Below are 22,282 nucleotides of genomic sequence, written 5' to 3'. Positions count from 1 at the left end.
GACTCAGGATGGTACAAGATCATTGTTACCAATGAAGGGCAAAGCATGAGGTACAAAGTAACAGTTCCCAGCTGAACCAGCCTCCCCCCACAGTTCTCAAAACAACATCTTTCAGTCTTGGGAAGCTGGACTCTCTCAAGGCCAATCCTGGGTGGAACGGTGTTAGACAAAACAATCTCGTTCGGTGAGAAGTCTGCTTGGGAACTGGTGCACCTGTGGGGAAAGCACTTAAACACTAGAAGCATTAGAAAATGGAGTCAGTACAGCTCATATACACACTGAACCTGACATAATGTACCTCACAGGGTTGTTGTAAGGATAAAATGGAAGAGACGGAGAATGATGTAAGATGCTTTGGATTTGTATTGGGGAGAAAGATGGGGTATAAATAAACACAAAGATTTGGATATGTCAACCTGCCGAAAAGTCTACAGAACTTTTCCAGTCTACCTGCCCCATAGCCTGAGAGTTTGAAAGAAGGAAAAACCGAGCTTGTCCAGTTTCCCTACCTCTGTCTGTATGATGGTTGTTCGTTATAGGTGGCTGCACGAGTGGTTATTGGGAAGCCTGCAGTACCTGATCCTTCCACTCACAGAGAATAAAGACGCTAGTACCCCAGCTTCATTTTTCCTGGACTGGCTTCTCCTTACCACATCCTTTCCCCCATCTTGTAGGATCCGTGATGCCCTGCGCGGCATCCTGAGCATCTCTCGCCATGGCAACCAGTACCTTCAGGTCAACGAACCATGGAAACGCATCAAGGGCAATGATGCAGACAGGTGAGGCGGCACCTAAGGAAAATACATTATTTTGCCTTTGCTCCCATTGGGCTGAACCAGTCCCTCTTATCTCTTCCGATGTTCCCAGTTAAATGCTTTTTGTTGGAAAATTCATCCGTGAAGTCCAGTGTCTCTGTCTTCTTACATGAATTTTGCATTTGCACATTTTGGGCTGAACCAGTCCCCTCTTATCTCTAGATGCTTTTGTTGGGGAAAACATCCTTGGTCCAGCATCTCTGCCCTTCTGACCTGAGCTGCACATCTGTGCTGCACATCTGGGACGCTTGTGCTGACCAGTAGCAAAGATTTTCCTCCCTACGTATCCCATCCTTCTGTAGCTAATTGGGATTCATCTCATCTCATACATTTGTTTATTACAGTCCTGTGACCAGCATACAAATGAATCAAGCAAGGATACAATTAAAAGGGGAAAAGGTTCTTAAAGATACAATTCCCATAATTTAATAATTAATGCCCAAAATTTAGCGACTTGACGTGTAATCCTAAAATTTTTATCAGATAAAAACTAGGGATCAGGGATATGACCAGGGATCATATCAGGTAATGTAGTAATGAATCCGAGACGAACCTCCCTATAAAATGGACAACTAAAGAACATGAGCTTGATTGGGATTCTTTTACCTCCTAGGACTCGGGCAGGCACAGTGATTGGCGTGGCCGTCAACATCGCCGCCCTGCTGTCGGTCATGGTCCAGCCGTACATGCCCAGTGTGAGCGCTACTATCCAAGAACAGTTGTGTATTCCTGCCGATTACAATGTGGTGTCTGATGATTTCGTCTGCACCTTGCCAGCTGGGCATCAGATTGGAACGGTAGGTGCTATGCAGCAGAGGCGGTCCGGCTAAAACAAAGGCCTAGTGTTTGCAAGCAACATGAGTTCATAAAGAGCAGACCTGTCGGATCAAGACATTGGTCCCTCTCTTAGTGCCCTCTTTCACACAGTGGCCGGAAAGATGCTTCTGGAAGGCCCACAAGCAGAGAATGGAAGACAAGACACACACACACCCCAGTAGTTGGCCACCAGCAACTGGTATTCAGAAGCACCTTTAGGATTAACCAACTTTATTGTACATAAGGTTTCAAGAACCACAGCTCTCTTCGTCAGATGCATCTGACGAAGAGAGCTGTGGTTCTCGAAAGCTTATGCAACAATAAAGTGGGTTAATCCTAAAGGTGCTACTGGATTCTTTATTATTTTGCAGCTACAGACTTAACACGGCTGCCTCTTCTGATATTCTGAAGGTTACTGCCTCTGATCAATGGAGATTTCAATACCTTTGGCCTTATCCAGTGTGGTGTAGTGGTTTAGAGTGTCGGGCTTGGATCTGAGACACCCAGATTCTCTGCCATTGAAGCTTGCTGGGTGACCTCGAGCCTGTTGTGCTCTCAGCCTAACCTACCTCACAGGGTTGTTGTAAGGATAAAATGGAGAAGGACAGAATTTTGTGGGCCATTCTGGGTCCCCATTGGGGAGAAGAGTTGGGTATAAATTTAAAAAAAATAAGCTTCCATGAATCTGTCTAAAAAGACTTCTAGACGAGCAGGCACCACTACATCTTGTAGCAGCGAATTCCACAAGCTTAATTCCTCATTGTGAAGATGTACTTTCTTAGGCTTGTCCTGTATCGACGGCCCATCAACTTCACTGTTTCTCCCAAATTCTAGAGAGAAAATGCCCCCCCCTTTCCCCATTTTTTCCACTCCATGCGTAATTTTTCAAACGTCTGTCATGTTCTCCCATTTACACCCACCATTTAATCTCACACACATACTCCGAAATGGAAAAAATCCAGTCTTTAGGAGATGAGAAGGTCACTGTTAATTGACTGTTCATTAAACTTTTAATACTATACAGATTATATATTAAAACTCTAATCCTAGTGTGGCACTGCTCAGAGCCAAATAGGCTGTATGAGCAGTATCATTAAAGTAAAGTAATTGATTGTTCCACGACTGGCTACACATTGGAGACTTGTATGATGGGGAACAAAGAAGTATCCCTGCATGTAGAAAACTCTCATCGTGGAGATATACAGTGGGAGACAAAGCCCCAAGTCCTTTACTTAAATTTCATGCTGCAAGTCAGGAACGTCTATTTGCTAGCCCTGACTTTTGATTTGCAAGTTCTGGTTTGGACCCAGTGGAGCATTTTTGCAGATGGAAGGATTTTTGCCCACGGGGCATGACTTTCTTGCCTTCTCTCCCTCCCACTGCAGCCTGAAATGCCCTCACCCCATGCAGCTCCCGAGGGACAGAGGACCCCCTGGAAGTAGCATTTCAGAAAGTATTTGGGCTGCAGTGGGAGAGATTGAAGGCAAAAAAGCCCAACTGGGAACAAGGAGAGAGAGAGAGAATGGCTCAAGCCTCTGGCTATAAAAATGACCAGATAAACTTCCTTTTAAATGTCCTACCCTCTGAACACAGCCATCAGTCAGACTGTAGGTGGAAGCAAGATCCCCCACAGGGCCTTGTGCTCTGTGGATAAGCAGCTTCCGGGAAGGGCGGGGTGTAAGTTGAATAAAATAAATAAATAATAAATAAATATACGTAGAGTCCTTCCAAAAAGAAACTTAGAGGTGCCTAACAGAGTGCCTTCTTGCAGAGTGCCCACTGGCGGGAAGGGTGGGGTGTAAGTTGAATAAAATAAATAAATATACGTAGAGTCCTTCCAAAAAGAAACTTAGAGGTGCCTAACAGAGTGCCTTCTTAACCAAGTCAGTTCATGAAGTCTTTTACTGAATCAGATTTGTGTAAATGATTTCCCCCTTTGTTGGCAAGAGATCCAGAGGAGTTAGCCGTGTTAGTCTGTAGTCGCAAAATCGAAAAGAGCCCAGTAGCACCTTTAAGACTAACCAACTTTACTGTAGCATAAGCTTTCGAGAACCACAGCTCTCTGCATCTGACGAAGAGAACTGTGATTCTCGAAAGCTTATGCTACAGTAAAGTTGGTTAGTCTTAAAGGTGCTACTGGACTCTTTTCGATTTTGTTGGCAAGGACTTCAGTAGTCCAGGAGACAGAGGGAGATGATCGACATCTCTGCCCTGGCAGTCACCCCGCTTACCCATCCTTGCTTGGTTCCTCACCACTAACGGATGCTGCCCAGGCAGTTCCAAAAACCCCGAGGACTAGAAACTCTGAAAATAGAAATGGGCTGAGTACGCTGAATCTGCACCGAATCCTGCACTTGCGTGGTAGGCTCATTGAATGCATATTGCCTTGTACACTCAGAAAACACTTTGAGAAGGCCCCCTATGTACTGCTCCTGTGACTCTCTCTTAATTTCCCATCAGGTGTCACCCCTCTTCCAGAAGCTGGAAAGCGAACACATCGAAAACCTGCGGAAGCGCTTCGGGGGTGGCCAGGTAAGGGGGTGCAGCTGAGCCGATGAACTGTTAATCTTCCTGTAGCGTACTCCTTGCCCTGTTACCAAAAGCCCTTCTTTCCCCCTGCTCCCAATTACTGACAACAATTGGTGTTTCTGTATTCCTGTATGAAACAGGAACGATGATTGTTCGGAGACTGTTAGACCCAAAATCCACACCTGGGAGGTCCTCTGCTCTGTGTAGAGAGGGAACAATTAGGCAAAGTGCTCAAAAGCCCATTAGATGCGGAATTAAATGCACTTGTTTCTATTCCCTGCTGTGTCTCCATGTGGACACATGAAGGTGCCTTAATCCAAATCAGACCTTTGGTCCATTAAAGTCAGTAGTGTCTACTCAGACTGGCCGTGGTCCTCCAGGGTCTCGGGTACGGGGCTTTCACATCAACTGCAGCCAGATCCTTAACCTGGAGATGCCGAGGAGTGAAGCTGGGTCCTCCCACATGCAAAGCAGAGGCTCTTCCGTTGAGTAACAGCCCCTCCCCAAAGCCTCCTGACTGCCGCACTGTACATTCCCTGGCATGGATATAATTGCTGGACTGGAGTTTTTATGGGGTGGGGAGTTTCTTTTCTCTGAAATTCACTTTTTTTAGAAATAACCATTGATTCTTTTTTTCTCCTTAAAGAGCGGGTTTCGTTGCTCTTGGAAGAGAAATCAAGGTGCCCTTTGCAGCCCCTGCAGTTGTGTTATACACCCCAGGGTGGTGCTGTAGTAGGAAGATAGGAAGGTTTGGGAAGACACTGCCTGCTTCTTAACATGTACAGAGTGAACAACTGAAATGTGGCAGAACTTCCCTTTCCTTGCTCCTCTTCTTCAGATTTCACTTTGATCAAAAAGGAGTTGCTTAGAAATTCCTCGAAAGAGGAGCTCCGTGGCGCAGAGTGGTAAGCGGCCGTACTGCAGCCCAAGCTCTGCTCACGACCTGAGTTCGATCCTGGTGGAAGTCAGGTTCTGGTATCCAGCTCGAGGTTGACTCAGCCTTCCATCCTTCCGAGGTCGGTAAAATGAGTACCTAGTTTCCTGGGGGTAAAGTGTAGATGACTGGGGAAGGCGATGGCAAACCACCTTGTAACAAAAAGTCTGCCAAGAAAACGTCATGATGCAACGTCCCCCCAATGGGTCAGTAATGACTCGGTGCTTGCATCTTTACCTTCCTAAAAAGAGGAAAAGTTGGATTTCAGGGAATAACTGGGTAAAGAAGAATTAAGAGAATTTCTATTAACAACCCTATAAGCTGAACACCTTCTCTGATACTTCCTATATGCCTTGCTTGGTTTGTTTATTTATTTATAGCTTGCTTTCCTGGATACTCAAGACAGGTTAATATATTATTTATAACATATATAAATATATCTACCTGTCACTGGCCTGATATGGATGGATTCCTACAGGTCAAGCCTTAGTAAGCAACTCAGCCTTCTCCTTGGTGCCCCTTTTGTGCCTCTTGGTTTATAGTAGTCTAGGCTTCTTGCAAAATTCTCTCCTCTGCTGTAGCACCTAACTGCTTTTTCTGTTCCTTGTGGGTCTTCTCTCGTTCCCTTTTATCCCTTGTCCAGCTTGAAGACTTCCTGGTGAAGCCGAAGGTAAAACTTGCTATCCCCTGTAAACCTTCTTGCTAGTTGGGGGGATTCTCAGGGCCTTCCGTCTGGTTCTAAATACTGGTGTGTAGGGCTACATCTGCACAGTTCTTTCCTCCACAAAATGGATGGATGCTTGAGACACTGCATCCACCTGGACTGAATCAAGACAAAGGCTTCCTGGATCATTACCAATGCACTAAAGCCTTTCCCATGCGCATATAGATCTCTGCCTGCATAGTACAATTTGTGCAGCTTCTCTTCACCAGAAGACCCCTTATAGCCTGCTTGGTCAGGGAGGTGGGACCCCTAGAACTAGCATTTGGGAGACGGGGAAAATAAGTTATACTGTGCGGGCAGGAGTCCTTCCACTTTCCAAAAGGCTGTGCTGGATCCAACACTCTTTGCTTTTCTGTACTTGTATATTTCTACTGTTTGGGGTCTTTACATGTCCTATATAGAGCACATTTGTGTCCCGGTAGAGACGGAAAGGCAGTAGTCCCTTAGTGATCATACTCCAGAAATACAAATTTTTATTCTAAACTACCACAGAGTGACCACCTAGAACTCTGCCGACACAAATCCTTTGTTCAAGAACAAGCAAAGTTGGAACCAGATGAGGAGTAGTGGATTAAGATCTGCTTGGGTAGCGTTCTCCTAAAGTGTGTGTCTTGCAGGTGGTTCAGTTCTCTGTTCTTCTGATAAATCTTAATGAGAACAAAAGTTGCAGGACATTTAGGACTTGTTATACTGGCAGCTCTTCATCTCGAGCTGTATTTGTTTCCTTTTTTACTAGCAGCAGGTCTTTATCCAAAAGTTCTATTAGCACTGCATGCTAGTTACCCTCCTAGCCTAGTTGGGAAAGATTAAACTTTTAGGACTGTTGCTCACTGGGGTTTTTTTTTCTTCCTTCTTAAAGCAAAAAAATGTAGCAGTAGCAGAAAAGGGAGCGAAGGTGCTTCAAGAAGAAGTAGCCAAGCAGGTGAGTTTGTGCAGCATTTTGGATAAATGGATCTGTGTAGGATAACTATCCACTTAGCTGCGCCCCGTAGCATCAGAGCTGGCCTGAGACTCTGGGCAGGTCCCCAGCTGGGGTCGGATGAGTCACAGCAAGTGCCAGCCTCACTACGTGCTCTCATGACCTGCCTGCCATCGCCCACCCCCCAGCAGGGGGTTGCTGGCTCCGTGCCGCCTGGCTCACCATGATGGTTAAGGCTCCTTGCCTGGGTTGTAGAGGCTCTAATTATTTAAAAGCTTATTTATCTAAAGGAAACACAAAGTACAAAAAGCCCTTGAAGTATACAGTCACTATTAATAACAATAATTCATATATTTAAAGTGCTTAAAGTGCTCAATGAGATCAATTCAAACATACAAATATACTTCATATACACCAAATTTCAATGGTGGTAGGACAATTAGAAGGAATACCAAAGTTCGTTCATACAAAGTATATAGAAAAGTGCTTGGGAAAAGTCTGCAACATAGCAAAATTTTGCAATAATCGTAGAGTTTGAATTGGTAGAGGCCTCCTCATGAGTAATTCATGCCGCCTACGGGTTTCGCCGGCATGTTCATTGTGTGAACGAACTTTGGTATTCCTTCTAATTGTCCTACCACCATTGAACTTTGATATATATGAAGTGTTACATATTTGTACGTTTGATTTCATTGAACACTTTAAATACATGAATTATTGTTATTAATAGTGACTGTATACTTCAAGGGCTTTTTGTCCTTTTGTGTTAGTTCTGTGCCCCTGGAGCAGCTCTTTTTTGCTTCTATTTAAAGGTACAATGCAGGTGGCTTCAGCCAAACTGGCGCCTGTAGCGTCACACCACCACATCTAGCTCATCCATCAAACTTCTAGAAAACTTGACATGGGCGGATTCCGCACAGGTTGGATAATGCACTTTCAATGCGCTTTAAAACAAAGGAATGGGGAGAAGTGAGGAAAGCTCCAGGCCAAGACTTTGTGCTGCTCTCTGGAAGGAAGTTTAGTGCAAACTTGTGTAGAAACTGGGGTGGAGGGGAGATGCAGGGAAAGGAAGTTGAAGGGCAAGGTGAATATTGTCTGAGGGCCTGTCTCCAACCCATATGAATTGCACAGCATATCCTAGAAGTGTCTACTACCCCCTTGCAGCTTTTTCACTTTGAAGGTTTGTGAATTTGTCCCTAACGGCTGAAATACTAACCCCTCTCGTTTCCTTTTGGTCTAGGGTAACCACGTGAAGGAGCTGAAAGCCCAAAAAGCAGAGAAGAAACAGACTGAGGCTGCAGCCTCCAAGTTAACGGAACTGCAGAAGCAGCTCTGCTTAGCTGAAGGAAAGAATCCTGCCCCAAAGGGAAAAGTGAAAAAATGAGTTGGTGCGTAGCATCTTGCTCCAAGATATTTAGGCCCTTTTTGCCCTGTATTTAAGAAGTGCTCCATCGGGAGTTCATCAACACCACCACGCTGTTTTTGATGTGTCTCCTTCTCCTATTTTGTAATATGTGGGATAGGCCGCTTCACCACCCTTTAAAGTTTATTTGGTGAGAAATAAATATTTTATTGTTTAAGAATACAGGTGTTAGTACGAAAGTTATTATTGTATGCAGATTTATATGCAAGTTGTTCCCCCCACCCCTTGGCAAGTGGCAGCTAGTTAATAAAGTGATCCAGTTGAACTAGTTGCCCACCCGGAGCCAACAGGCCTGAAACACCAAAACTGGGAGTGTCGGCACCAGCATTGTTCATTCAACTCAAGTGGTCTTCACAGTCACCCTGTGGTTCAGTTCTGTGAAGCAGGCCCACTAGCCAAAGGAAAAAAACAATCCATTAAAGTCCAAAGGAAGGTGATACTGTGTAGATAAGGTCCAGCCTCAGCCTGCTGAGTCAAGTTCACATATGCCCGGCTTTGCCAATGGCAAAATCTTAACCTTGTTTTGTCCATTCTCAGTGGGCAAAGAGGCGCCAGTTTTAGTACTGGCATAGAGTGCCGCACACCTCCATTAAGTCTTTAGGTTCACCATCCTCTGGATGAGTGCGGCTCTGGTCGCCTCCACCTCTGTGCTCAGCCGCTCTATTTCCTGCTGGAGACGCTGGTTATGGGCAGTCAGCTCTGCCACGCGGCGCTCGTTCTCCTGCTCCCTTTCTCTGCCTCGTTGCCTCTTGCTGCCCTGAGGCTGTCCACTCCACTTCCTCTTGCGGCTGGAAGACACTCCCTCTTCATCGTCCGTGCCGGTCTGGGCCGGGGAGCTGTGGCTGCAGTCGGACTCGGCAGCGCCAGCTGGCTCCTCGCCTAGCAGTTCCAGAAGTTCGGCTGTAAGATCGAGATCCAGCTCGCAGTTTCCAGCTGCCTCGCCGCTGCTGGCCTCCAAGGGATTTGAGGCCTCTAAGCTCCACAGCAGGGCCGAACTGTCAGGCCCATCAAACTCCTTCTGTAAGGAAAATGGAGCAAGGTAAATAGATATGCTGCATATTGGCTCTCTCTTCCCCCCTTTCTAAGAAACAATAGGGTGAAATGGATAAAGCATTAAGATCCAAATCCACGCTCAGCTATGAAGCGCATGGGGTGACCTTGGACTAACTCCTGCCAGGGGGAATGATCAGATCAAATTTCACCATCAAAACGGGGTCCCCAGGACCAATCACTGGACAAAATCCCCTTCCAAAGTACTTTGAGAAAGCCTGATTATTATTATTTTACATGTATCTTGACTCATTTCTAGGCTTGGAGAACCATTCCTCCTCCATGCTCAGGGTTTTGCTCCAAGGGCTGAACTCTGACAGGACATCTTCGGAGCAAATCCCGAGCAGTGGAGGCGGGCTGAATCCCGAACACGACACAGCTGCAAGAATCTGCTCGTCCTCAACTGGTTATGATAAAATGGGAATAGCCTCACATTTTCCACCTTCAATTCCTTCGAAGGAAAGGTGGGGTGCAGATGTGGTGGCCTAGAACATTAAGGCTCCAAAAATCAGCTTCTTACCCTTAGCTGAAAACACCAATGTACTATTCTTGAAAGCATGAGGAAAAGCTGCTAAGTGTTAATGTTTTAAGCCACACTGGGCGGTGTGGGAAGGCAACCTCTCATGTGCACAGTCCGTATGGTCCCAAGTAAGAGTTTCACAAACGCTAACAGCTGTTGGCACCTAAGGCTGGATTGGAGATGGATGCGCAGAGAGTGGTCTTGCTATCATTTTTGTGCTCTTCCTAGAACGTAGCTTTTCTAACGTCACAGCACTTGGAAGTGAGAGAAAGGCCAAGGGGCGTGGGATGAGGAACAGAACATGGGCGCAGAGATTTGGAAGCCACCATGCACTGTGGGACACAGCCACATTATGCATTAAATGCCCCCCCCCTCTTCAATAAGCATTTAAGCCCAATAATACTTATTCCTACATTTCTTTGCCATCATTGGAGCCAAAGGCTTAAAAAAAAAATCTGCAGCATTCTAAGGTACCAGAATTCTAGGTAATACCAGAATCCACACCGGGATATGTGGATTCTGCCCTCTCACTGATTTAAATGGGTCAGGTTTACCTTGGCCAGGCCGTAGAATAGCAGCAGTTAAGTTTCCTTTATCATTCTCGCGGCTGGAATTTCCAGAATTCGTGAGGGCCACTGGTTGCTCTTAGCGTGGTGTTTCGCTTTTTCATGCATTTAATTATTATTATTATTTTAATATTTAGGCAAGCACCAATAGCAAGAAAATGTGGTTTTAAATAGCGGTTTCCTTTTAGTTAGTGATCACATAGGTTTGTACTGTTCCCCATTCACTTCGAAGCACAGATTTGTGCCTGGGATGAGGGAGAATAAAGTACATGTTCGACAACCACTGGGGTTTAATCCACCTATCTCCAATTTAAAGACAGACAGTCTCTTTAGCGTTCATCTGATTCCACCACTTGAAACCCTCTTAGACTCTGACTGGGCTCCATTATACTGCTTCAGAAGATCTGCGCATGGTGTCAAATTGAGTATTACACAAAAGCACATCCCACTCTCTGAAATCGCTTGGAAACATGCCTCGTTCACTATCACTCCCACCCCTTCCCCATGGAAGAAAGAATGGGTGGCCAGTCTCTTCAGAAGTCGATATGCCTATCAAGCAGATATGCAAGCAGAAAATGTTCCTCCTATTTGCAACTCAGGCTTTTCAGTGGTAACCGGACAGCCCTTTCCTGCTCAGATTCAAAGGGTAGTTAACTTTTTCCTATTTAACATCCTTCCAACAGTGAACAGCTAGGCTTAAGGACTTAATTCTAGTGATGGTTGTTGTGGGTTTTCCGGGCTGTATTGCCGTGGTCTTGGCATTGTAGTTCCTGACGTTTCGCCAGCAGCTGTGGCTGGCATCTTCAGAGGTGTAGCACCAAAAGACAGATCTCTCAGTGTCACCGTGTGGAGTAGATGTTGGCAGGTAATTTATATCTACTCAGGAAACTCTTACAGGATGACTCAGCCCAAACCCACCTTCCTGAGTAGATATAAATTACCTGCCAACATCTTCTCCACACTGTGACACTGAGAGATCTCTGTCTTTTGGTGCTACACCTCTGAAGATGCCAGCCACAGCTGCTGGCGAAACGTCAGGAACTACAATGCCAAGACCACAGCAATACAGCCCGGAAAACCCACAACAACCATCGTTCTCCAGCCGTGAAAGCCTTCGACAATACAACGACTTAATTCTAGCTCGGTCCTGTGTGTAGTAGGTTATGAAAGGTGCCACTGAATGTCTTATTAAAGAAGGGCACAATGAAGGGGTTGGACTGATTCCATAGCATTCCTTTTCCAGAACAAAACACTACGACGGCTGCATTATTTTTTAAAAAAAACAGAGTATGGAGTTTTCTTTCTCTAGGAGGTACAAGACTTGCTTTGGTGTCCTTTCCCCGGTTTCACTGGGAAACCCAGTCATTCTACCTATGCTTGCTTGTGTGTTGGCGCCATACTGAGTCAGTTATATGCTTCGTACTATTATGATGTGTTTCATTAATTCAAATGGTCATTTTCAGAGGGGAAAATTAGAACTCCCTCAAGGCTGAAGGATTTGGATTTTTGGCTGGCGGAGTAAACCCCCCCCCTCTTTAAAAAAGAAGACAGCTGAAACTGAGTGGAAGAATATGCACAATAAAAAAATTAAATCTCTCTGTATGCACTAGGATTTGAACTAACTAAAGGAAGGTTTGTGTGATTAGTTACAACAGTGCATGCTAAGGGGAAAATACCAGAAGTTTGTTGGGAGTTGAAATGTTAGTTGGAGGTCAAACAAAACAGGGTCACACCTTCCTGTAACTGTTATTCATAAGAGTGTTCTTTTGTTCAGGCACACATGGGAACTGCACATGCGCAGTTCACATGTGCGACCGCACAGAAGACACGACGACGAAAACAGGGTTGCGCCTACCTGTAACGGTTGTTCTTCACTGCAGTTCCACATGGGAACTGAGCATGTGCAAGCCGCGGCTGGCCTGCGCATGCGCAGTTCCCATGTGGGACAGCACAGAAGACAACAATGAACAAACTATGGCAAGCCAGAGCAGCCTTCATATATGAAACGTATGACATTGTAAGAGCTCTTCATGGAAATTCAAAGAATACAGGGGGAGAAACAACTCGGGGGCAAGTTACTCAACGTTACGAGTGCAACCTCTCTACAAAATCATGGCGCCTGTGCTCACTCCCACCTCCATGTTTTACTCACCTGCTGTTCTCCCCCTACAGGGGGGCCTGCCCTGATGGTGACATCGGACGAAAGCACTTCCTGCAAGTCTTCGTACCAGGCCTCCAGCTCCCAGCTGGGCACTGGGGTCTCCGTAGAGAAGGGCAGCGATTCTGCCATCATGGTTAACGTACAGCCAGGCTGTATCGCGGAGAGAAAAGCATGCGCGTCAGGAAACATTTTAAACAGCATTTATTTTTTGAACTGACAATCAAATAATCTTACTAATAAAAAGAAATGCATGTGACAGAGTTACCGCTACCAACATGGTAAAAATATAAATCTCTTTATTCTAGGAGCAAGACAGACAAAAGTTGTATGGTGGGGCGGGGGGCTACGTATCAAAGTGAACATCTCAGCAAAATGATGGACTGGATCCATTCCTGATAGCGGAAGGCACAAATGGAACAGACCTTCCTGTCACCCCACAGCTCACCCATCTCCACAAAACGCTGCTGCTGTGGGACCCCCCCTGGGAACAGCCTGAGGGGTGAACTGGAGATCAGAATCAACAGAAATCGCCCCCATCCTCCATTAGCGGAAAATCTCATCCAGCTCCAACTCAACATTTTCAGCTGGCCCCTCTCTCTCAAATGAAACTCGCAGAGAGGGTACGCCAAGGTGGATGTGCGGACACAGTTCGGGGGCTCTAATTGGGGCTGAGCAGGGGAAAGCAGGCAGATACAGAGATCAACACTGCTATCAAGCATCACACTTTGAAATAATTTTGTGCAGTTCCTTAGGAAATGTCATACGATAATGAAATTTCACCTGCTGTCCAGGCAAACAACTCCTGGGATCCTCGAGCACTTGTTTATTTCAAAGCAAAGCCTGTACCTAATGATGCAAGGGTGGGGGAGGGGGGGGAGAGACTGGCACACATGTACCCATTAAAGCTCAAGCACGCAAGGTTACCAATCCTATACGTATCTACACTAGGGAATTCCCTGTGAACACAGTAGGAACTCAAAGGGCACATGCAATATGCTGCCTAAATACGCCATCTTCGATTTTGACCTTTCCCAGAAAGGAGAAGGGTTTTTAAAAATTTAAAATAAAACAGCAGGACGACGGGATTCTTCTGCACAGCTGGCAAATCTATGCCCTCTTAGAGGACAAGATATCACTGCAGAGCAGAGCCAATGAAGGCAATCCAGGCTTCGGTCAAGGCCTGCTAGCGATTAGCTTGAGGACTCTCCCCTTTGGAAGGGCCTCCGGTTAGAAATAAGAGGTGAGTCATAGTCATAAGACAGGCAGGGAGTGCCAGGCAGGCATTCCTGTGATCGCGGGCCTCTCCCTTTTCTGTGGCCTTGAGGCAAGCTGGGACATGCCTGGAGCAGAGAGCTTATCATTTACTCGCTGAAGGCCCTGCCTCGGTGTCGCAAAAGGCTCTCTACAACCAAGGGCAGATAACTCCAGAGGAAGCAAAAGCCACCCAGGAACCCACATTGCGACACATGCCTGCTGACCAGTCAGGCTACGATCGTCACATATTTTCCCAGTCCCGGGGCGGGTTCCAGAGCATACCACGGCAAACAGTCTGTACCTCATCAGGGCCTGGGACCCCCCAAAAGGTTTTGATTCAAGAGTTTTGTCTCTCAGGGAAGTCAGTGATATTTCAAAGGACAACCTTGCCCCCAGAGAGTGTGTTGCAAGGAACATCCCTCCACTTGCAAGCTTCCAAAGTCAAACCAGCACATTTGAGTCAGTTTACCCATAGTAAAAAGTCCAGTAGGTCTTTCAAGACTAACCAACTTTATTGTAGCATAAGCTTTCGAGCACCACAGCTCTCTTTGTCACATGCATCTGACAAAGAGAGCTGTGGTTCTCGAAAGCTTATGCTACAATAAACTCAGTTGGTCTTACAGGTGCTACTGGACTCTTTACTATTTTGCAACTACAGGCTAACACGGCTAACTCCTCCAGTTTACCCATCGGTAAGCTCCCCGCTCTGCCACTTGAACTGGCACGTTTCTCCACCCCTTGTTCTGTACATGGTGATTGTAAACATACAATGGACACAGAAAATGAAGGACAAAACACAAATGGCAACAGTCTAGACCAGGGGCTTTCAAAAGGTAGCTTAAGAGCTGCTGGTAGCTTGCTGGCCACTACGGAGTAACTTGAGCACATCCTAGAAGATCAAGGAAAAGATCTACTCCAGGTTGTTGGGGAGGGGGCGATTTAAAGCTTTTATTTCACAGGATTTTTCTCTGCACTGCTTAGCTGACAGTTTCATTTCTGATGTTCTTCCTAATCTGTTTCTAGGATAGCACAAAACTTGGCAAAATGCTTGGGGGGGAGGGGGGAGGAATAGTTCTGGATATATTTCAGTACTCAGAAGTAGCTCTCATTACAGAATAGTTTGCCAGCCCAACCTCTGCCGAACAGTTGCTGGTCTTGCAGTACCTATCCCACAACAGCCTTCTAAACATGACGCTGGGATGAGTGCTATGAATCCCACTGAACGTTACTATGGAGGAGCTGCTGTTACAGCTTCAGTGGACCTGTGCATCTAGCTGGAAAGGCTCTCACTGCATGAATCCTGTTGCCATTTTGCCTGCTTCAGTTAGTTGGTCGCTGGATCCGGTACCATCGTAACACTAGCCCTGAAAAGCTTGTTCAGATGTCCCCTGCCAACGCAGGTCCAAATACCTTGATTAAAATAGCTTGACAATTAAAGCTGTCACTGTTCTCACAATCTGCACGTAGATTCTTCCATGATCGTAGGGCACAAGAAGCAACCTGATAATGGATCAGACCTTTGGTCCATCAAGATCAGCACTGTCTATGCAGATTGACAGCAGCCCTCCAAGGTTTTAGATGGAAGTCTTTCATGTCACCTACCACTTGATCTCTTTAACTGGAAATGCTGGGGATTGAACCTGGGACCTTCTGCATGCGAAGCAGATGCTATACCACTGAGCCACAGGCCCTCCCATTGACAGGGGCAGAGTTGGGAGAAAGCTGACTTTCTCATGCATTTCCCTGCCGTATACCAAACCCACCTCCCCCCACCCCCCCCTTTTTTTTAAACCTGTCTGATTCTAGTATTGAATTCACGGCCCTAGTTCAGGCAGCTTAGAAACAAGTTGGCAAAACACTTGCCTGAACTCTTGAGTTCCGAGCCCTCTCTCGAGGCAGAGCTGAACAAATTGTAATTGATTAAACCTTGTGGGAGCGATCGATGACAATACCTGGACGTACAAAAGCAGACACTACGCTTGCTTGTGTCACAGTAGTAGCTTTCAAACAGTGTTCCAAGGAACTCATGAACCTCGGAAAATTATCAGGGGTTCTTGCAATGAGATCAAAAATGGCAAAGAACCCTCTAAGGAAAGAGCTTGCCTGTCCTAACTTCTCCGTCAACAAGGAGCTATCGAATGTCAGCTGTGTATTAGGTCATGAACTCATCTCAAGCCGCGGAGCAACGAGGCTAAGCAGGCCTGGCCACTGCCATGCAAGGACTGAATGCGTGCCCAAGATCATACTCTGCAACCCTTTGCAATGTGCTGAGGCTCCACCGCAGACATGCAGCTACGGAAAAGATTCCCTTGAAAGCACCAATATCAAAGACCTTGCATTTTCCCAATAAAAACAGCAGCTTGCTATGGTTTGAAAGCTTCCACATTTTAAACCACAATTTCCAATTAAATGTTTTTAGTTATGGAAGGAGGGCAGGAAGTCAAACTCACACTGACACCTCTGCAGGCCAGCCAACACTAAACAATCCTAAAGTTATACTGGAATGGGTCTCTGCCCAACCCCAACAGCATGTTCAATAAAGTCATACCAAGATATCCCAAAATACACCCTTCTGCTTAGCTCAACAACAGCAGCTGTTTGTCACCACAGCTGATGTCAAACCACACTTCCTGGGCATGTTTACTGAATAGTCAGAACAACAGCTTAAGGGGCCTTTCCTCTGGATGGGCACCAAAGCGCAACCCAGATCTGATAAATCTGTGCAATTATAACCCAAGCTTCTACAGCCCCCCACTCCAATTCTTACCTTGCTTTCAAGTGTGATGGTGTATTAGGCCACGTGTTTTCATTCGAAACTGCAGGGAAGAGAGAAAAGACAGCAACGATTTTAATCTGTACTGAACAAGGATCTCACCTGCCTCGCTACCCGCCCCACAGGAAGAGAAGCTAAAACAGGGCTGTGGAATATCCATCCCCCTTCCCCTACAAATTGGTCTGCCCAGTTCCCTTCAGTTTTCAGCCGCTGACACTCAGAAGGGAATTCTGCTACATTCACCTAGTCAGAAAAGGTATCCCTTCTCCTTTTTTCAGGCTTTGGCAAAGTCAGTTCCGAAATGAAAAGCTTCGTAACAGCTCCTCTCTAAGAAGCCTTGGTTATAGATCCTTTCTAAAAGGCAGCATGTTTAAAGATCTGTAATCAAGGCTCCTAGAACAAGGTATTTGCTTGCATAGGGCCTCGTCTTCGGGACATGCTCACTTTGGGCTGCAGTGAATGCTATGAGGCACTGTTCCCAAGCCTCCCATAAGGGGCCTATGATTTTCATTCATCTGAGGTTTATAGAAGGAACGAGCATTGGATAGGTCACCTGTCCTTCAGGGACCTCAGTGCATGCACCACACGTACAGCTACACTCCTTGAATTCTGACACCGTTCTTGCAGGGTAGGTAGGTCAGGCTGAGAGACTGCAAATGGATCAGGATCATCCAGTGACCTTTCTGTCACAAGCTCAAGACCTTGCCTGAGCTGCAGCTGAAGCCCATCCTTCTGAAGCCCAAACCCTGAATTGATAAGAGCCTTTTGAAGGATCTGAGGCCAAACCGTTTGAAGGATTTCCTAACAAAAAGGGCTAGTTGCCCTGGCTTCTCAGCGTGAGTTCAATTCCCGCCCCCAAAACACTTGTGCACAGTCCCTCGGAAAAATCACTCAACCCCAGCACTGCCCTAAGTTGACAAGCAAAGCAGCAGCATCAGGGTGAACCCCACAGGAATGCAGCAGACGCAGGGGACACACCATAGGTTTTCATCAGCCCCGAGTGATGCAACAAACCAGCAGAGTTAGGGATCCAGGAACTGTTATGCAGCTATGTGGGGGGGGGGGGGGAGGGAAGAAAGGCTCCCCAAGGAGCCACAGAACAGCCACCCCAAGCCAACAAAATGCCCCAGCAGGAGACCTGGTAGATGAGGCCCCGCGTGTGTAACTGCCCCAAGGTCACCCAGCCAGCTTCCATAACAGAGTGGAGATTCTAACCTGGATCGCCTAGATCTTACTCTGATCACTACAGCACACCGACTCTCTGAGTGGCCCTTGCTAGGAACCAGCAAGATAGCAACAGGGAAGTACACAGCTTGATAGCAGGCAAATTACCCACATTTTCAATCTTTCCACTGCACAAAACAAGACCAAACAAGTTTTGTGTGCAGGAAGCGAAGCTAGCACTGGCCATCACAGACAGCGGCCGTTATGCATTAAGAGAGAACCTCTCATCAACTCAGAAACACAATATTCCTAACTACTTGCCAACAAAACCAGGAACGCTCTTCTATTGGGGCTACCGTTACACTTTAAGAAACACCCTCACTGCATTATTTCTATTGCTGCTATTGATCTATCTCAGCAGATTAATTAATAATACTTTTAAACAGATATCCCCTTCCTGTATCGTGAATATCGTAAGTACTAGAAGTCCTCTGACACCCAACAATTTACTCCATTTTTTTTTAACAGTTGGGTAGCCAAATTATTTATCTCACTGTATTTGTACAGACTGCAGACTTCATGGTGAGGAAAGAAAAAGCAGCACAGACAGGAACACAAACCATATAGCTCCATTTGGGCATTTCTTGGGGAGACTCTGGTAAAAGGGATCCTAAGAGCCTTCAAACCTGCAGGATGTTATGGATGCAAAGTTTGCAAACCCCTGTGTTGCTTATTAAAGCAAACTTCCTATTAACCTCGGTGAGATTTAATTCTGTCTAAAAGTAGCAACAGCAAACCCATAGAATCCCTCCCTGCTTGCTACAGAAATAAAGTGGTATTTCCGTATTCCACAAAAGGATGGAACTGCAGAGGGGAAAGGACGTCAAACAGACGTCCAGGCACCCTAGCTAAACCCCACTAGCTTACCCCTCCCCCCCAAAAAAAACCTAGCCAACCCTTCTCCCTCCATTCTTATTAACTACAGGAACATTTCTACATTTCAATTAAAAATAACTGTAAAGGAACCCAGGCATCCGAGTCCCTCATTTTCATTCACTGCAAAGGAACACAGGCGTCCGAGCCCCCTATTTTCATAAACTGCAAAGGAACCCAGGAGTCCAAGGGCCCCCCCCAATTCTGATTAACTAAAAGGAATCTTCCACATTTCAATTAACTGCAGAGGAGCCCAGGCGTCCGAGTCCCCCGTTTTCATTAAGTGTAAAAGAACCCAGGAGTCCGAGCCCCCACCCTCATTTTTATTAACAGCAAAGGAACTCAGGCGTCCGAGTCCCCCGTTTTCATTAAGTGCAAAAGAACCCAGGCGTCCGAGCCCCCCGTTTTAATTCACTGAAGAGGGACCCAGGCGTCCGAGACTCCCATTTTCATCTACTATAAAGGAAGCCAGGCGTCCGAGCTCTCTTCCCATTCATATTAACTAGGAGGGGGAAAACTTCCCCTTTTCCCTAACTGAGCAGGAACCCAGGCGTCCGAGCGCCCGCCTCTCCCCTCGCACCTTCCTGCGAGGCCCCTTCTCGCCCGCGGTCTTCTCCCCCAGTTGCTGGCTGCGGCTCATCCTCCTCTCGCGGCTCATCCTCCTTCTCCACAGGGCTGCTGCCGGCTCCCAACTGCCACCCGCCGCCTCCTCAGCCGGGGATAGTCTCTACGACGGGGCCGCGCATGACGCAACCCTTGCGCCATCCCCGCCCAATCAGCGCCGCCGGGCCCTGCCATTGGAGGACAGCCGTCCAATCGGCGCCGCCCTCCGCCCTTCTGGCCCCGCCCCCTGACGCAGCGGCTCGGCGGTGATGGTGGAGCAGGCCGCCGCGTCGCCCCCGGAAGTGGCTCCTCCCGAAACGGCCCCTCCCTCCGGGGTCACGAGGCTGTCGGCGGGTGAGTCATGCGGGGAGGGTGATGCAATGCCTTGGCAACACCCTTGACGACGGAGGCCCGGCGGCTGTTGAGGCCTGCGCGCAGGCCTCGGCCCTGCGCAGCCGCCCCCGCCAGTGTCCTCGGCGGACTTTGAAAGGCCTTCCAAGAGCCGGGAGGGCGCCACGCCCACGCCGCCCATTAAAGAGCCAGGCCTCCCTCGGGGGACGCCAAGGGGAGCCCCGGGAAAGGACCGGGCTTCCCCCTTCTCCTTCAAAAGGAAGCGCCTGCCTCTAGGAAAATAATTATTTCGTGTATAGTCCCTCTTTCTCACTCACAGGAGTTATAAATTGTGTTAGTTCTAGGCCGCCTTTCTCACTGAGATTCATGGCAGATTACAGTGTGAGATTGGTACAGTCAATTTGCTTATGTCATTTATATTCCGCCTTTCTCACTGCTACCCAAGGCGGGTTACACAGTGTGAGATTAGTACAATCAGTGGCAAGGACAAGGGCAGGCATTTCCATACAGGGTCAAGGACATTTCCATAAACAATGTCCTAGGGTAAATGAATGCAAATTTACAAAGACGTAGCATTAGCAAGGCTCCAATATGGGGTTGAAGAACTGCTGAAACAGAACATAATCCATTCTAGGGCTGACATTATACAACATGAAGCACAGGTAGTATATAGGAGTACATAGTTAAAGCAACAGATAATATGTAAGGCAACATAATGATGAAGTCTATGGTTCCTAACTCATCAGCAAAACATCTGGGGCCCCTTTCCTACAATACCATCCTCCTAGCTGAGAAAAAAAGCCTTTTTGAATAATTCGGCTTTGTATCGTTTGCAGAAAGCCATAAACAATGCCATAGGGTAAATAAACACAAGTTTACAAAGACATAGCATTAGTAAGAATCCAATACAGAGTGGAAGAAATGCTGAAACAACATAAGCAATTCTAGGGCTGACATTGGACCACATGAAGCACAGGTGGCTCATAGGAGCACGTATTTAAGATAACAGATTACAAAAACAATAAAACCGTGTGGTACGCATGCAGAGCGAATACTACAATAAAACACAAGTTTTCACACAAACATAGCACCTGAGAGACCTGTACGCACTATTCGTGCAACCGACCAACATGGCTACCCACTTGAAACTCTAGAAGAATACTTATTTCATGTATAGCCCCCCCTCCCCCACTTTCTCACTCAAAGCAGGCGACAAAATTAAAAACAATCCATTAAAAGTGTATGATACAGATGGTGAAGTATGCAATAAAAAGGTTTCACATAGAAATTAACTACAACTCTCTTCCTTCCCTTGATAAAATGCCCTTTTTACACATTCTGCAGAATGATAAAAGGATGAAGGCCATAACTGGTCTAAAGACATTTTTGTCACTTTGTTCACTAATCTGCATAAAATTTCATATAAATAAAAGCGGAGGCTTTTAAAAGACAAAACAACTCACACCAAGCACCATCATGGAAGAGGCTTCCTTCCCTGTACAGGAATGCATTTTTTTAAAGGCATTTGTCTGCATGGATTTAACTTTGTTTTTAAATGCAACAGGTTCTTTTTTAATGTGGCTTGATTAATTGGAAACCTCTCTTTATACAATCTAAAAAAAATTAGCCCATTAGTCAAATCAATAACAGTACAATCCTAAACAGAGTTGCCCCCTTCTAAGCCCACTCAGTGGTCTTAAGGCGGCTGTAACCCTGCTTGAGATTGCCCTGTAAATGCCGCATGTCTAATAAATAGAAAACAAAATGTCTCTGGGGCAGGAGAAGGGACAAGGAAGGAGATCCTCACTCCAGGCAAGGTAAATAAAACAACATGTAGAACTTAAAAGCCTCCTAACCGCATTAAATCAGTAAGTCCCGCGAATTTTAATAAGATTTGCGTTCAAGTGGTGTGTTTAGAATTGCACCCTACTAAAACACATTAATTTTAAAAAGCTATTGTGTGTGATGATCTGATAAAAGATAAACTAGGAACATTTAGCAAACATTCCAACCCCATATGAGCGAATGTGGTGTGAAGAATTCTCTAAACTGATCCTGGCACAACATTTAAAGCGAGGAGAAATGTATACATCCACAGTGGTAATGCTGTGTTCACACCATAGTAAGCCATAGTTACCTAAATTGCCTTGCCGAGCTGCCCCATGGTTTTTAGTAAATACCATAGAGACGGTTCTAATATCATCTGGATAATACAATCCTCAATCCATAAGGAGTTATCAATAATTACATCTCAATAAATCACATGCCATAAATATCATTCAATAAATATCACAAGCAGTTCTAAAAGGTCCCATATAGTATCTCCAGCTGGTGGGAAGTCGTCCAGTCCATTGCACTGTGGAATCTTTTTATAAAAGATTCTTGGAGGAGCATTCAAGGGGGAACAATTCGTTTGTGGACGTCTCAGTTCATGTGCTAATAGGTGGACCTACGTGACCTCGTAGTGGCCCTGTGTAAAAGTGAGAGTACACTCTCCAACTCTGGATAGCAGAGGTCAATAAGAAAAAGGCAAGCAAGGGATTTAAGAGAACCTTGTTCAAGATTACAGATCATTTCATTGAGGAACTCTGGATATGTTCCCCCCCTCCCCCCCAAATGCCAGTAGTCCCCAGAACTCACACAGGGCAAGGAAAGTTAAACATAAGATTAAAATACGTATTAATGTGATATTCAGACAGGAATTAACGTGTTGCTGAGTCCCAGTCATTCATAAAATGAGAATCGCA

At 46.2% G+C, this 22,282-nt stretch overlaps 2 protein-coding genes across 5 annotated transcripts in view; one reads left to right on the top strand and one right to left on the bottom strand.

Annotated features, from left to right (window-relative positions):
* Positions 1 to 8,322, top strand: part of MARS1 (methionyl-tRNA synthetase 1) — a 29,329-nt gene extending 21,007 nt beyond the window's left edge. Inside the window, exons 17-22 of one of the 2 annotated variants that reach the window (XM_055003206.1) lie at positions 675 to 779; positions 1,429 to 1,612; positions 4,092 to 4,163; positions 5,738 to 5,764; positions 6,678 to 6,740; positions 7,978 to 8,322. In XM_055003206.1, the coding sequence (XP_054859181.1) occupies positions 675 to 779; positions 1,429 to 1,612; positions 4,092 to 4,163; positions 5,738 to 5,764; positions 6,678 to 6,740; positions 7,978 to 8,121 (595 nt within the window). In that variant the 3' untranslated portion in view covers positions 8,122 to 8,322. The remainder of the gene's footprint in view (positions 1 to 674; positions 780 to 1,428; positions 1,613 to 4,091; positions 4,164 to 5,737; positions 5,765 to 6,677; positions 6,741 to 7,977) is intronic. The other variant, XM_055003205.1, reaches the window with a different exon arrangement.
* DDIT3 (DNA damage inducible transcript 3) lies at positions 8,293 to 19,275 on the bottom strand. Of its 3 annotated transcripts, XM_055003204.1 has the most exons (4): positions 19,162 to 19,275; positions 16,479 to 16,527; positions 12,449 to 12,607; positions 8,293 to 9,178 (listed from the first exon to the last, which is right to left on the bottom strand). In XM_055003204.1, the coding sequence occupies exons 3-4, from the start codon at positions 12,587 to 12,589 to the stop codon at positions 8,750 to 8,752; spliced, it is 570 nt and encodes a 189-aa protein (XP_054859179.1). In that variant the 5' UTR covers positions 12,590 to 12,607; positions 16,479 to 16,527; positions 19,162 to 19,275; the 3' UTR covers positions 8,293 to 8,749. The 3 variants fall into 3 exon arrangements, with proteins under 3 accessions (XP_054859179.1, XP_054859178.1, XP_054859177.1); XM_055003203.1 differs by lacking the exons at positions 16,479 to 16,527; positions 19,162 to 19,275 and having other exon boundaries at positions 8,293 to 9,175; positions 12,449 to 14,195; XM_055003202.1 differs by lacking the exons at positions 16,479 to 16,527; positions 19,162 to 19,275 and having other exon boundaries at positions 12,449 to 14,193.
* Between the last annotated feature and the right edge of the window lie 3,007 nt (positions 19,276 to 22,282).

This window comes from Eublepharis macularius, chromosome 19 (genome assembly GCF_028583425.1).
Source record: "Eublepharis macularius isolate TG4126 chromosome 19, MPM_Emac_v1.0, whole genome shotgun sequence".
In the NCBI taxonomy this organism is placed as follows: domain Eukaryota; kingdom Metazoa; phylum Chordata; class Lepidosauria; order Squamata; family Eublepharidae; genus Eublepharis; species Eublepharis macularius.
The sequence above is the reverse complement of the archived record's forward strand: the minus strand, read 5'-3'. Positions and strand labels throughout refer to the sequence as shown.

Bases quoted from the DNA above. Each gene is read 5' to 3' on its own strand.
- DDIT3 (XM_055003202.1), bottom strand. From the start codon at position 12,658: ATGCTGTTTAAAATGTTTCCTGACGCGCATGCTTTTCTCTCCGCGATA. The intron at 9,179-12,448 runs GTGAGTAAAACA...TTTTCCTTACAG, and splicing joins CTGTAGGGGGAGAACAGCAG to AAGGAGTTTGATGGGCCTGA.